Source organism: Hypomesus nipponensis, chromosome 6 (genome assembly GCF_054491055.1).
Source record: "Hypomesus nipponensis isolate SF chromosome 6, ASM5449105v1, whole genome shotgun sequence".
NCBI lineage: Eukaryota > Metazoa > Chordata > Actinopteri > Osmeriformes > Osmeridae > Hypomesus > Hypomesus nipponensis.
Genome location: NC_140366.1, coordinates 2,634,417 through 2,649,842, shown reverse-complemented (window position 1 = coordinate 2,649,842; position 15,426 = coordinate 2,634,417). Strand labels below are relative to the sequence as shown.

The 15,426-nt window shown below is 47.5% G+C and overlaps 1 protein-coding gene across 3 annotated transcripts in view; it reads left to right on the top strand.

The window, feature by feature from the left end:
• The window catches only part of lpgat1 (lysophosphatidylglycerol acyltransferase 1), a 41,091-nt gene that overhangs the window by 9,702 nt on the left and 15,963 nt on the right, over positions 1-15,426 (top strand). For all 3 annotated transcript variants that reach the window (XM_084699291.1, XM_084699289.1, XM_084699290.1), the window contains 2 exons: positions 626-905; positions 12,182-12,308. In XM_084699291.1, coding sequence (XP_084555417.1) covers positions 626-905; positions 12,182-12,308 — 407 coding nt within the window. The remainder of the gene's footprint in view (positions 1-625; positions 906-12,181; positions 12,309-15,426) is intronic.

Below are 15,426 nucleotides of genomic sequence, written 5' to 3'. Positions count from 1 at the left end.
TCTGTACTGTAGCCCTCCAGCTGACCTAAGATCACTGTAGCATGGGTGGAGCTGGAGTCTCACGAGTCTCCAGTCTCCCTGTCCGTCCCTCAAGTCCCCGCATTCCTGGAATACCTCATGCAGCCTCACCCCGAGCCACGTCAAATGTGCTCATCTGACACGCCTGAAGTCCTGCACTGTCTTAGACCCGTACCCCCCCCCCATGTTGCTAGAGGGTCTCACCACTGAACACACGGCACACATTCTCTAGGTCACCTCCTCTCTCTACCACACATAAACATGCCTCCTCACCCACACACGCATCCTCGCTGTACCACACACACACGCATCCTCGCTCTACCACACATGCACACCACCTCTCTCTACCACGCACACCTCCTCTCTCCACCACAAACACACACCTCCTCTCTCTACCACACATACACACACTAACACCGGGGCCACTCATCCGCCAACCGGCCTGTGTTGATGCATTCAAAGTGCCTTTTAAGCTGGCCTAACTGAAAATCAATCCCCCCCACCCCCAGTCATTGCAGGGCTTTTCACTTCTAATACGAAGCCCCCTCGCTCTGCTGCTGTTGTTTTGATTGCACTCCCCCTGCCTGACACATCTGTGTGTTTGCAGGGTAAAGCCCACCGGGACAAACAGCTGATCTACCTGAAGGACCACCTAGACAGGTACTATCACAGCCGGGACAGGAAGTGGATAGTGCTGTTCCCGGAAGGCGGCTTCCTCCGCAAGCGGCGGGAAACCAGCCAGTCGTTTGCCAAGAAGAACTCCCTCCCCCACCTGTCCCACGTGACCCTGCCACGGCTGGGGGCCACGCAGGTCATCCTGAAGACTCTGGGGCCCCAGCTGGAGAACGGCAACCTGGGGGCGGAGGCCGGGGCCCCCAGCCTGTCAGGTACACACGCACACATTCACACCCTCTCAGTGGGAAACTGCTGCCCCCAACAGAAATCTAGAGTTGTCTCCTGCCTTCCACACACATTCGATCTCTCTGAAGTCCTGATGACCATTCACCCTGTCTTCCGTCCTTCCGTTCTTCATTCAGTTCTGTTCTTGTCCACTGCTGACGACCAATCAATAATCCAGTCCCTCTGGCCCTGAGTTTGGGAAACAGGGACTTGACAGTTTCTGTGTGTGTCTGTACACGCATGATATATTGCACTCATACACACATCCACCCACACTCTTCCAGGCACTCTGGCAAGTCCCACATGCCTGCACATTGGAATTCCCTGGCTTGAACTCAAAATCCATTTTAAATGACTCCCGTATCCCCAGTCATTTTGACTGGAGTGTTTGAGCCAGCACTATGGAGTGCTTAGCTATGTGATTCACTCCCAAAATAGGGGGCTGCAAAAGCAGCTCAGTCTCCTGACAGTCAAGAGTCAGCACTACCAGGAAAAACTGCCCTGATACTATCCAGGCCTTGCAAGGGTTAATGTGCACTCCTTGCTAAAACACTCACTGTGTCAGCCAGCCTTTTAGTCTCCCTTGAATATGAAGAAGAATGACACAATCTGATGTAGGGCATTTTGTCATCAAAGGGGAAGAACCTTGTTGGCTGTGCCCTTTTTCTTTGAATGAAAGACGGCACCTCTTCTTAATGAGGACGATTTAGTTTCAGCAGAGGGATCGTGTCGCACGAGACACATCTCCAAGGCTGCTTCAGAAAGGAAGGATCAATTTTGAATGCTGTAGAACCAAGTTTTCCCTCTCCCTTAACATTCTCTTCTGTTTCTCTCTTCTCCTTCTGGCTGGACATTAATGATGAGAAAATAGGCCCTGCCCTTCCATTAAGCTTGGCTCAATAGTATGAAACTGGTGTTTTCCTCATAGTGTCAGGGTTTTTCCTGCATAGAGAAAATGTGGGCTCGCGCCTATGCAGTTTTCCCGAGCGCCTAAGGCAGAAAAAAAGTCAGCGATGCATGTCAGCGAATATGTTCTCAATAGTATGTTTCAAGTAGGCTACAGGCGAACCCTCATTCTGTTTTGATCAATAGTAATCAAGTTGATCAGCATGTCTTCTTGTCTGATCAATACGCAACTGTGAGGTGCGCGAATGGACAGAGCGGCCAGTGAACTGTTGTTCCGCTGCGAGGGCCAGCCCGACGTGCACGAATACACCTGTACAAATGCAAATGAAATTTCCACTCAAAATGCTATATAATGGTATTCTTATCCTGGAATTATAATATATAGTGTTAGCCTGGCTGCCAACCCAACTTATCCCCGCCTACAACAAAAATTTGGTCGGGAAGTTGGGTCTGGGGGGGCACGTTTGGGGAAAAACTATGTCCGAACACGAGCTGTTCGGACCAATGAAATTTTCAAGGCGGGCTTTATACAATGATGGACAGATGATCAACAGTAACATAATCAACAACGTCACGAAAGAGCTCTTGGGTTGAATTTGTTTTCAACAAACAACATATTACGTTGCTCTGATTGGTTGTAGGTCTATCCAGTTGAGTGAAGAAGCATTTGTTTTACGAGTTCGGTTAAAAAACACGCCCCATAGTCACAGCCCAACGGAGAATTACCAGACTCATATTCTGACTAGAATTATGAGTATGACAACGTTGGGCTAATATAGTGTAGGCACGAAGAAAATAAAAGGAAAAACACTTGGGAATAAATACATTGATTTGAATATATATATAAACTTCTATGTGCTCGCTATAACTTCTATTGGAGCCGTCATCACAATTAATCACTCATGCAGTGCATGTCTGCGAATATGTTTAATAGTATTAAGTACAGCCGAACCCTCGTTCTGTTTTGATCAATAGTAATCGCGTTGATAGAAAAATCAAGTGTGTTTCTTGTCTGGGGCCTGTTTCTTAAAGGCCACTCAAATAGACCAATTATTTGTTTGTAAACATTCGGGATGCGCGCGCAATGTGGTTGCAGAAAACTGGGAAAGCATTTTAAATGGCAAAAGGACCACACGGATTATACAAATAGTTAGATTTAAAAAGACCGAAAAGGTTGAGGAGGACAGCCTTTGAGAGAGAAAGCGATTACCCATTGATCTGTCGCATCAGAAAAAATTAAAATTAAACGACACGCCATGATTGACATGAACGATACGTAGGTGGGGGTCCCTTTTTAGACCTTTAGTTATTTTGTTGATTAAAAAAACAGACACCCTCTAAACACATGTAAATTTACTTCTTTGACATTGTTTGAAATAAATAGCCTACTATTAATCAATACTTAAGCCATTAGTCTAACCTTTTAACATAATTGTGTCGGAAAACTGGAGGATGTAGCCTATGGATTTAGGTTTGTATTGCAATTGTAGACTCATGTTAACAACTATATAGTACTCAGTTTAACGCATTATTAACGGCGTTAACGCAAACCCAAATTAACGGCGTCAATTTTTTTTCCGCGCGATTAACTCTCTTTTTGGCCAAGCAAACTTTGTCGTTTTTTTCCACATGGTGTTGCAACAACTACCGACGTTAGAAAAACTACAACACCGCACCGGATCTGGCTAGACCGGAAACAAAACAACAGGCACGCCACACACACTAGTTTGGCTTGCGAGAGTAGTAGCCAAGCCCGTTTACGGATATTAGATATGCTCTGGTAGTAGTTAACGTTACGTTTTGCGTGGATGGCGAGCGCTAGACGCCGAAATGGATGCCAATAAGATTCTGAATGGAAAGTTTACTTTTAAAAAGTTGCCAAATGGTTCCATTGACAAGACCAAAGTGATCTGTGACATTTAGAGTAGATAAAAATGTGCAATTAATTGTGATTAATTGCGAGTTAACTATGACATTAATGCGATTAATCGCGATAAAATATTTTAATCATTTGACAGCACTACTATATAGCTATGATAATTATACTTGGATAATTTAGATTGAGATAGGCCTATGCCTGATGCCTACAGTAAACCTTTGAAATCACAAACTATCATCGTTTAATGCATTAGGCTAAATGTTGTAGCCTACGTAGGCTATTTATGTCGATTTATTATCAATGTTGAACATGAAAATGAGTATCCATGGTAAATCATTGTTTACCTGTTGGGTCAGTCTATGGCTGCTCACCATGGCCAAAAAGTCTGCCCTGGCAAAAAAATCAATAGTTATTGGCAAAACACATTTTGCTTCCTGCGGCCGCGCCCAATTATCACATGACACCAAATTGTGTGGACATCCTCAGAAGAGGGTTTAGAGTCGTCTTACCCAGTTTGATGTTGATATCACTAAGATTTGCTGAGATTTGATCCAATTTCCTGTTTGGTTGCCGATTTTGATTGGCTGTGGCGGGCAAACTGTTTTGAAAATCTAATATAAAAGTAATGCCTGAGTGAGAGTTGCTCTAAAGATGATGTATGCCAATTCTGGGGATGATTGAAATAAAATTGTAGGAGGAGTAGGCTTTCAAAGGTTTTTTATAAAACCTGAAATAGCAGAAAATCTATATAACCGGAAATCGACGCCATAGCAGTTGAACTCTGCTTGATCCAGGGAATCCAATGGTATATCATTTTTGAAAATCAGTCATACGGTTCAAAGGTTACATGTGTAAACTCAAGTCCAACTTTGACCTGTTGGTGGCGCTAGAATGGTCTAATGGGAGACATGAAACTTGGTGTACGTATAGAAGTCTCGTCTCGTCTCGTCATCTTCCGCTTGTCCGGGGATCGGGTCGCGGGGGCAACGACCTAAGCAGGGAGGCCCAGGCTTCCCTCTCCCCGGCCACTTCCACCACCTCTTCCTGGGGGACCCCGAGGCGTTCCCAGGCCAGCCGAGTGACATAGTCCCTCCAGCGTGTCCTGGGTCTTCCCCGGGGCCTCTTCCCAGTGGGACGTGCCCGGAACACCTCACCAGGGAGGCGTCCAGGAGGCATCCTAATCAGATGCCCAAGCCACCTCAGCTGGCTCCTCTCGACGCGGAGGAGCAGCGGTTCTACTCTGAGCCCCTCCCGGATGACCGAGCTTCTCACCCTATCTCTAAGGGAGAGGCCGGACACCCTGCGGAGGAAGCTAATTTCGGCCGCTTGTATTCGCGATCTCGTTCTTTCGGTCACTACCCATAGTTCGTGACCATAGGTGAGGGTAGGAACGTAGATCGACTGGTAAATAGAGAGCTTCGCCTTTCGACTCAGCTCCTTCTTCACCACGACGGACCGATGCAGAGCCCGCATCACTGCGGACGCCGCACCGATCCGCCTGTCGACCTCGCGCTCCATTCTTCCCTCACTCGTGAACAAGACCCCGAGATACTTGAACTCCTCCACTTGGTTCAGGATCTCCTCCCCGACCCGGAGATGGCACTCCACCCTTTTCCGGTCGATAACCATGGCCTCAGATTTGGAGGTGCTGATTCGCATCCCAGCCGCTTCACATTCGGTTGCGAACCGCTCCAGTGAGAGCTGAAGGTCACGGCCCGATGAAGCCAACAGGACCACATCATCTGCAAAAAGCAGCGACCCGATCCTGAGGTCACCAAACCGGACCCCCTCAACACCCTGGCTGCGCCTAGAAATCCTGTCCATATAGGTAATGAACAGAATCGGTGACATAGGGCAGCCCTGGCGGAGTCCAACCCTCACCGGAAACAAGTTCGACTTACTACCGGCAATGCGGACCAAACTCTGGCACCGGTCGTACAGGGACCGGACAGCCCCGATCAGGGAATCCGGTACCCCGTACTCTCGGAGCACCCCCCACATGAGCCCCCGAGGGACACGGTCGAACGCCTTTTCCAAATCCACAAAACATGTGTAGACTGGTTGGGCGAACTCCCATGTACCCTCCAGGACTCCGCGGAGGGTATAGAGCTGGTCCACTGTTCCACGGCCAGGACGAAAACCACATTGCTCCTCCTGAATCCGAGGTTCGACAATCCGGCGGACCCTCCTCTCCAGGACCCCTGAATAGACCTTCCCAGGGAGGCTGAGGAGTGTGACCCCCCTAAAGTTGGAGCACACCCTCCGGTCCCCCTTTTTAAAGAGGGGAACCACCACCCCGGTCTGCCAGTCCAGAGGCACTGTCCCCGATGTCCACGCGATGTTGCAGAGTCGTGTCAACCAAGACAGCCCTACAACATCCAGAGCCTTAAGGAACTCCGGGCGGACCTCGTCCACCCCAGGGGCCCTGCCACCGCGGAGCTTTTCAACCACCTCGGCGACCTCGGCCCCAGAGATAGAAGGGCCCCCCCCGATGTCCCCAGACTCTGCCTCCACGTCGGAAAGCGTGTTGGTGGAATTAAGGAGGTCTTCAAAGTATTCCTTCCACCGATCCAGGACGTCCCCCGTCGAAGTCAGCAGCGCACCGTCCCTACCGTATACAGTGTTGACAGAGCACTGCTTCCCCCTCCTGAGTCGCCGGATGGTGGTCCAGAACCTTTTTGAAGCCGTTCGGAAGTCATTCTCCATGGCCTCGCCGAACTCCTCCCATGCCCGGGTTTTTGCCTCCGCGACCGCCAGAGCCGCGTTCCGCTTGGCCTGCCGGTACACATCAGCTGCCTCAGGAGTCCTACCAGCCAATAAAGCCCGATAGGCCTCCTTCTTCAGCTTGACGGCATCCCTCACCTCCGGAGTCCACCACCGGGTCCGAGGGTTACCGCCGCGACATGCACCGACCGCCTTGCGGCCGCAGCTTCGGTCAGCCGCTTCAACAATGGAGGCCCGGAACATGGCCCATTCGGACTCAATGTCCCCGGCCCCCCCCGAGACATGATCGAAGCTCTCCCGGAGGTAGGAGTTGAAGCTCCTTCTGACAGAGGGTTCCGCCAGCCGTTCCCAGCAGACCCTCACATTACGTTTGGGCCTGCCAGGCCTGACCGGCGTCCTCCCCCACCATCGGAGCCAACTCACCACCAGGTGGTGATCAGTTGACAGCTCCGCCCCTCTCCTCACCCGAGTGTCCAAGACATGCGGCCTCAAGTCCGACGACACGACTACGAAGTCGATCATCGAACTGAGACCTCGGGTGTCCTGGTGCCAGGTGCACATATGGACACCCTTATGCTTGAACATGGTGTTCGTTATGGACAAGCCGTGTTTAGCACAGAAGTCCAACAACAGAACACCACTCGGGTTCAGATCGGGGGGGCCGTTCCTCCCAATCACGCCCCTCCAGGTCTCACTGTCATTGCCCACATGAGCATTGAAGTCCCCCAGGAGGACGAGGGAATCCCCGGGAGGAGCGCTTTCCAGCACCCCCTCCAGAGACTCCAAAAAGGGTGGGTACTCTGAGCTGCCGTTTGGTGCATAAGCACAAACGACAGTGAGGACCCGTCCCCCCACCCGAAGGCGGAGGGAGGCTACCCTCTCATCCACCGGGGCGAACCCCAATGTACAGGCACCGAACCGAGGGGAAACAAGTATTCCCACCCCAGCTCGACGCCTCTCACCAAGGGCAACTCCAGAGTGGAAGAGAGTCCAGCCCCTCTCAAGGAGACTGGTTCCGGAGCCCGTGCTGTGCGTCGAGGCAAGGCCGACTATATCTAGCCGGAAACTCTCTACCTCGCGCACCAGCTCAGGCTCCTTTCCCGCCAGCGAGGTGACGTTCCACGTCCCTAAAGCTAGCTTCTGCAGCCGAGGATCGGACCGCCAAGGCCCCCGCCTTCGGCCGCCGCCCGTCTCACACTGCACCCGACCCCCATGACCCCTCCTGCGGATGGTGAGCCCACTGGAAGAGGGTCCCACGTTGTCTCTTCGGGCTGTGCCCGACCGGGCCCCATGGGAAAAGGCCCGGCCACCAGGCGCTCGCCATCGAGCCCCACCCCCGGGCCTGGCTCCAGGGGGGGGCCCCGGTGACCCGCTTCCGGGCAGGGGCAACTGGGAACCATTGTTGTGTTTCTTCATGGTTGTTTTTTTGAGCCACGCTTTGTCTGGTCTTTCACCTGGAACCTGTTTGCCTTGGGAGACCCTACCAGGGGCATAAAGCCCCCGACAACATAGCTTCCAGGATCACTAGGACACGCAAACCCCTCCACCGCGGTAAGGTGGTGACTCACGGAGGGGAGGTATAGAAGTGACTGTCCTTAATGAGTGTGCCAAATTTCACAAAAAGTTACCACATGGTTCTAGGGGCTGCCATTGACTTCTATGGTACAAGATTTTTTTATTTTTTTTTTAAGAATAAAACTAACAATAACAATATAACTGCAAGCAGTAATGGCGGATTCCTCCAAACATTGCTAACCAGAGGGTATCGAGTACACGCAGCAAGTTTGGTGTGAATCCATCAAAGATTTGCTGAAATACGACCCAACTTCCTGTTTGCTGGCTTAATGGCACATTTTGATTGGCTGTAGCGGGAAAACGGTTTTGAAAATAAAAAAAAAAACCATGTGAAGCTTTTGTGAGGCTTGGTCTGAAGATAATATCTGCCAAATTTGGTGAAGATTGGACAACATTTGTAAGAGGGATAGAGAAAAAACTTTTTTTTTTGATTAATTCAAAATGGCGCATCAATTCGGCTATTATCACAAATTATTATGAGTCACACATGGGATGTCCCAAGATATCATGAGACAAAGGAATCACTTAATAAAGGCAAACAAATCAATAGTTGTTGGCCAAAACACATTTTTGCTTCCTGCGGCCACGCCCAGTGATCACATGACACCAAATTGTGTGGACATCCTCAAAATAGAGTTCCGAGTCATCCTACCAAGTTTGGTGTTGACATCTCAAAGATTTGCAGAGATTTGATCCAATTTCCTGTTTGGTTGCTTTGTTGACAATTTCTATTGGCTGTAGCGGACAAACGGTTTTGAAAATCCAATATAAAAGTAATGTCTGAGTGAGGGTTGCTCTGAAGATGATGTATGCCAATTCTGGGCAAGATTGAAATAAAATTGTAGGAGGAGTAGGCATTCAAAGGTTTTTTATAAAACCGGAAATAGCAGAAAATCTATATAACCGGAAATCGACGCCATTGTGTGTGTTGAACTCGGCTCATTTTTGAAAATCGGTCATACGGTTCAAAAGTTACACGTGTAAACACAAGTCCAACTTTGACCGGTTGGTGGCGCTAGAGTGGTCTAATAGGAGACATGAAACTTGGTGTAACTGTAGCACTTCTACAGTTACACCAAGGTTATGGTTCTAGGAGCTGCCATTGACTTCCATGGTACAAGAAAAAAAAAAAAAAAAAGAACTAACAATTACAATAGGTTTCCTCCTTACGGAGGAATCCTAATAATGACAAATTGTCAACAATCAAATTCAGCTAACTGAGTTAGCGATGTAGGCAGAACAGGCCCCAGGTGACGTGCCATATCCCAACCATATCCATCCATCGTGCCACTCTGTTGACAAAAATCAGCTACCTAGTTGGTATAGAACGATCACGTGTCGAACCGTGCCACCAAAATCTTATTACGCTCTGAAGAAACGAGTTCGGCATAAAACATAGACGCATCGACAATCGACTGGAATTTCAACGACAAACCTTTTTTTGGTAGCTTAGCATGACTCGTTCTTTTTTATGAGCTAAAGATTGTGTAGATGCCAGACTGTGGAGGGTGATTCATTTTCTAAAATACTTTTCGTGGTTCACCTTGCGGCCTAATTGGTTAATTTTCTTTATTGGCACTGGCCTGACCCAATCCAGGAAACCCCTTCCTCTGATTCATAATATCCCGCAGGCCCTGAGACACAAGCTGTTGGCTAAGGCGTATGCTGGTTTAACAGCTTTGGTGGTCGTTTCTCCATTTTAGTGATGCTAATCACTAAAATGGAGAAAGGAGGGGGGGGGGGGGCTTTAGCTGCTTCAACATTAGCATTACCTTTAAGGAAGGAGGAGAGGAGAGGTGGCTGGCCCAGAGAAGCAGAAACAACATACTGACAGGGTCAGGGAAGAAGCCGAGGAGGAGGAGAGTGAGTGACCATAGGGCCATGGGTGCGAGTGAGGAAAAGATGGAAGAAAGTAGTTGACGACGTGGTGAGGAGTAGGCAAATTAACAGGGACTCTGAGGGAGTGTGTGTGCGTGCGTGCGCCTTACGTAGTAACTGCAAAAAATTCAATAACATCAATAATACTGAATGAAGTACTGAAGGGGAAGAATATGGGCTAAATAGTAATAATAACAATAATGGCAATACAATAATAAAAATACCATAAATATACAAATCATAACTCTTAAGAATTAATTATTTAAGTGCAAGATCAACAGATAAGTCTTAAGACCCCTCTCGAAGGATCCAAAACTATCACATGAACGCAGAACAATAGGCAACTCGTATCATAGAATGTACGCATATTTTAAGAGGACTGTCTGCAGGGAATGTGTCTGACCAATGGTGGGTGTGGGCGGCCTAGGCCAAAAATGTGTTTTAATCTAAAGTGGAAGCAAAATTATTTCCTCAAGCATAGCCTCCATTATTTATGAAATGATTACAAAAATACATAGATGTCTGCTAATGAGGTGACACGGTGAGTTTTTTTAAATGTATTATTTCTTTTCATTTTTTGAGCACCGAAGACCGATTTTGACCCAGGAAAAACCCTGCGTGCGTGTGTGTGTGATGATTAGAAAAGGAGAGCATATGCACTCATGGCTTTGGGTACAGTGTCCGTGCGCACACATGCATCTTGTGTCTGTCTGGTTCATCAAAGGGCGAGCCACAGACCTACCCTGTTTTTTTGCCAAATCAGATTTCAGCATAATTTGTAAAGCGGCAGATGCTTCCAAGTAAGAGAATCACAGTCAAAGACCTGTGTGAGCTCCAAATCCTTTCCCCTCTCACACGCCCCTTTATCTCTCTCCCTCTACTAGTCTTTCTCCCTCTCTCTTTTTCTATCGCTCCTCTCATCTTTCTGTATATCTCCCTCTGTATCTCTCACACATTCTCTGTATCTCTCCCTCTCTGTATCTCTCTTACCCCCTTTCCACCAAAGTGAACCGCGAGCTAGTTCGAAGCTGGTGCTAGAGCCAGTTCAGAGCTGGTTCAATTTGCGAGCCTTCTAAGAAACGGTTTGCTTTTCCACAGGCTAGAAAGCCACCACAGAGCCATGTCATTACGTCACTGTATACGTCTCATCTTTCCCAACAACGCTAGCGCAGCAGCACCAAACACAAAGCAGAGCCCGTCGAAAGGCTGTTTATCAATCCTAAGAATGTGAGGTCGAGATATTTTTTATAAACTTTTGCTGTTTAGTGCTTGTGTATTACATTTGTGTTTAATATAGGATCCATAGCTCATAACATTGGTGTTTGTCGTTTCACTCATTTGATAGGATTAAGTATGATAAAATGCAGCAACTAGTGTCTGCACTGTGATGCTAGTTTGGTAATCAAAAAGTTGGAGCAAATTTACAAATTAGCAGTTTCATCAATAAAATAAGCTAATTATCAGCAACTACACGGCCCACTTCTCGTTACATTTGAATTCAGATGCTGATTTACAATTACCGTTTAGCTGAAACATGAATTGTAAAAACTTAGAGCAATGGCTGTCAAAGGATTCTGTTTGTCTTGTTGTTCATGGTAACACAAGCCAAGCTTCTCAGTGGTGCTCCTTGCGAACCACTTTCCCTGGTCCGGAGCCAGTTCTCAGGCTGTCGAAAGAGAAATAACTGGTTCGAGATTAAACACCTGCTCCGAACCAGCACCCAAAACGCGTCGGTGGAAAAGGGGTATCTGTATCTCTCTCTGTAGCTGTTTCTCTACATGATCCATCTGGTGTCTTTAAATGTAAAGACATGCAAGGCAACAACAAGGCGTAAACTCCTCTCTTATACTTCAGACAGCACACACACTCAGGGCACATCTGGATTGGGACCTAATTCCAGGGATTAGAGGGCTGGTAGGAGTGATGAGCTTTATCCTCACCTAATCACCTGGGCCCTTCCACCAGTGGGATCCACTAACATTGATGATGTATGATGGTACCATGTTACACCGTGTGTGTGTGCCAGACAAACCATCTGATGGTTCTCCCGGCCCCTGTTTTACTGTCAGTCACAGTCTTAAGGTTATTCCGGATCACATACTAACACATCCGAACAATTGGCATCCATCTCCCCTACCCAGCCCCCTCCTCTGATTTCCTTGCACTCCTCCCTCTCCTTCCCCTCTCCAACATGTCCAAGTCCTGATCTCGCCCTCCTAACGCATTGTTCTCTATCCTTCCCGTTCTCTCGCTCGCTCTCTCTCTCTGTCTCTATCCCTCCACCTGTCCCTGTCTCTGCAGGTAGTAAACCCAGAGGCCTACAGTGGGTGGTGGATGTGACTATAGCCTACCCCAAAGCCAGGCCCATGGACATCCAGACCTGGATCTTTGGCTACAGGCCTCCCACAGTCACGCATGTGCACTACAGGTACGGAGAGTCCACACACACATACCGTATTTTTCGGAAATAAAACTGCTGCTTGTACCCCGATTTTACAGTTTTCTTGTGGTGGTACAGCTTATATTTTGAAGCGGCTTATAGCCCGGTTTTAGAACAAAAATGTGGCTTTATCCCAAGAATTTTACAGACCGTGCAGCTAATTTTATGCTCAATACTTGAACGGGGGCTTATTACTTGAAAGAATAATTATTTACTGTGTTGTCTCAGATACACTATCAGGGCTTGGAAATAAAGTGACTTGCTAAAGTAAGCAAATGGCTAGTAGAACATTTAGATGTATTCATTTAGCTTTTATCCAAAGCGACTTCCAAGAGAGAGCTTTACAAAAGTGCATAGGTCACTGATCATAACAACGAGACCAAAACATGAAGCATACATTGTGAAAAACCAAATAAGTGCCAAAGGCCAGAACCACAAGAGCATGTAGTTAAACAAGTTACAATTAAACAACATGAACCTCAAAGTGCAAGAGTGTACCTGTAGAAAAGCAAGCAGCAATAAAATATTTCACAGTGAATACAAGAATTTTAAATCAGTTACAACTAACCAACCAGAGCAACAAGTATCTCAAGTCATTTGTGATCCTGGAGGAAACTAACATCAAGTCCAGCAAATCATTTCTAAGTACCGTTGTACTCCCGGAACAAGTGCGTCTTGAGCCTTTTCTTGAAGGTTGGGAGACAGTCAGTGTCTCTGATGGAGGTTGGTAGTTAATTCCACCATTGGGGGGCCAGACAGGAGAAGAGCTTGTGTTGGGACCGGGCACTCTTGAGTGGTGGGACCACCAGACAGTTGTCAGAAGAGGACTGTGGGTGGGGGTGTAAGGCTGGAGGAGAGACTTGATGTAGTCTGGTGCTGTCCCGTTCACCGCTTGGAAGGTCAGTACCAGGGTCTTGAATCTGATACGGGCCGTGATGGGAAGCTAGTGAGGGAGATGAGGAGTGGGGTAACATGGGAGCCTCTGGGTAGATTGAAGACCAGGCGGGCTGCTGCGTTCTGAATCTTCTGGAGAGGGCGGCTTTTGCTCTGGCTGTTGTAGAGGGTGAATCTACACGACCGGGAGACTGCAGCAACGTGGGATGTGAGGGAGCCATGGTAACCCCGAGGTTCCTGGCAGAGGATGAAGGGGTCACAGTCGCAGATCCCAGGGTGATTGAGAGATTGTGGGAGATGGAGGGTTTGACCGGGAAGATGAGAAGTTCTGTCTTGGCGAGGTTCAGATGGAGGTGGTGCTTGGTCATCCAGGCAGAGATGTCTGCGCGGCAGGCCTCAATCCGAGCTGAGATCCCCGGATCAGTCGGGGGGAACGACTGGTACAGCTGGGTGTCGTCAGTGTAGCAGTTGTAAGCCATGGGAGGTGATGATTGGCTCACCAAGTGAGGTGCTGTACAGGGAGAAGAGGAGTGGTCCAAGGACAGAGCCCTGTGGGAAAGCAGTCGAGAGCTGACGGGGGCCTGACACTTTGCCTCCCCAGGTGACCTGGTAGGATCTTCACGACAGGTAGGATGAGATCCACTGAAGTGCTGTGCCAGTGATGCCCATCTCAGAAAATGTAGCGAGATAGATCTGCTGGTTAACTATCAAATGCTGCAGAATTATGACGGATGACCTTGAAGCTGCTCTGGCAGACTGGAAAGCAGTTTCTATGGAGTGGCCAGATGCATAACATTTCATAATAATTTCAGTAAATGAAACAGTTGTAAGACCCAGTGAAATGTTATGTACAGCTAGCAAACTAAGTCTATCCTCATGTTACTTTCCTGACTCGTGGCTCCGTACCGTGGTAGGGAAACCTCAGGGTGAAAAGGCTAGCTTCCCTTGCTAGCCTGGCTCGCTGCTGGTAACTTTGTTGCCCGGACAAATCCACAGTGCACCGGAGAAACAGTGAAGGAGTCCAAAGTAGCCTTTTATGCGAACCGGCCTTTATAAGTTAATAATATAACTTGTAACGGTAAGTTTCTAAAAGTTAACTCGGATGATGTGCTGTGTACAGTAACCCAAATAGTAAAGTCATACATCGACAGGGCAAAAACTGGCTGGCAAAACTCAGGATTTGCAAGCTAGCGAAACTTATACTATAACAAAAATAATTTTGTAGACAAAACAATGGATTTTGCTGGACATGCAACTGAAGTGTGTTACACATGGCCTATTCATAGTTTTTAGAAACATGACATCAGCAGTGACCTGGAGGGCAGAAAGCTGCTGGCGATGGCGGCTCACCGTTGAGACGCAGCAAAAGCCGGCCAATTAACCTTCCCACGTTTCTTTGGATCACTTCTTAGCTAAAGAAAAGGAAAGATATGGACACAATCTGCAAGTGTTGGGCACTTGCGATCCATATACAGGACCTGCTACCGTATTTCTGCCCTTAAAAACCTTCAGGTTCTTATATATGGGATGACTATGTGATATCATTACTGTAACTAGCTAACCCCTCTCTCTTAAACAACTGCTAACTATTCAAATGGAAAGTCAACTTTTCCTTAAATTTGTACTTATTACAACCTCAATTCCAAAAAAGTTGGTATGCTGTGAAAAACGTAAATAAAAATAAAAGACCAAATGAGTATGAAAAACCAATCATTCTTAACACAATTAGCCTCACACATTGTCTTTGTTTTACATTCAGTTGAATATCGGTGTAAAGGGATTTCCAAATCATTGAATTCCGAATGCATTTTGAGTTTAGGTGTGACTAACACAACAACCCAACTATTTAGCTAACTAGCTAACTTTAAGTCACTACGACCACTGCAGTTGGTCGCCTCAAAACACAACAAACTATGTCAAACTGATTTCATAAAGATGTGTTTTATGGCAAAAAATACCATAATTAATATACCTGTATATTCTTTTGTTTAACTTTACTTGAGCTTGATGAAGTGTTAGGTGCAAATACGGGTACAGCTGGTATTGTTTGCCCTCCAGACAGAGGTAATGTTAGGTTTAATGGCACAAATCCACAGTCTCCTCTCTGGGTTTTCTTTATCAGTTGAAATTCAAAAGAACCACAGCCCAGGCTTGTCTCCTCTTCGATTACTGCACCCAATAGAACAACAACTATCCGGCATTTTGGCAACAC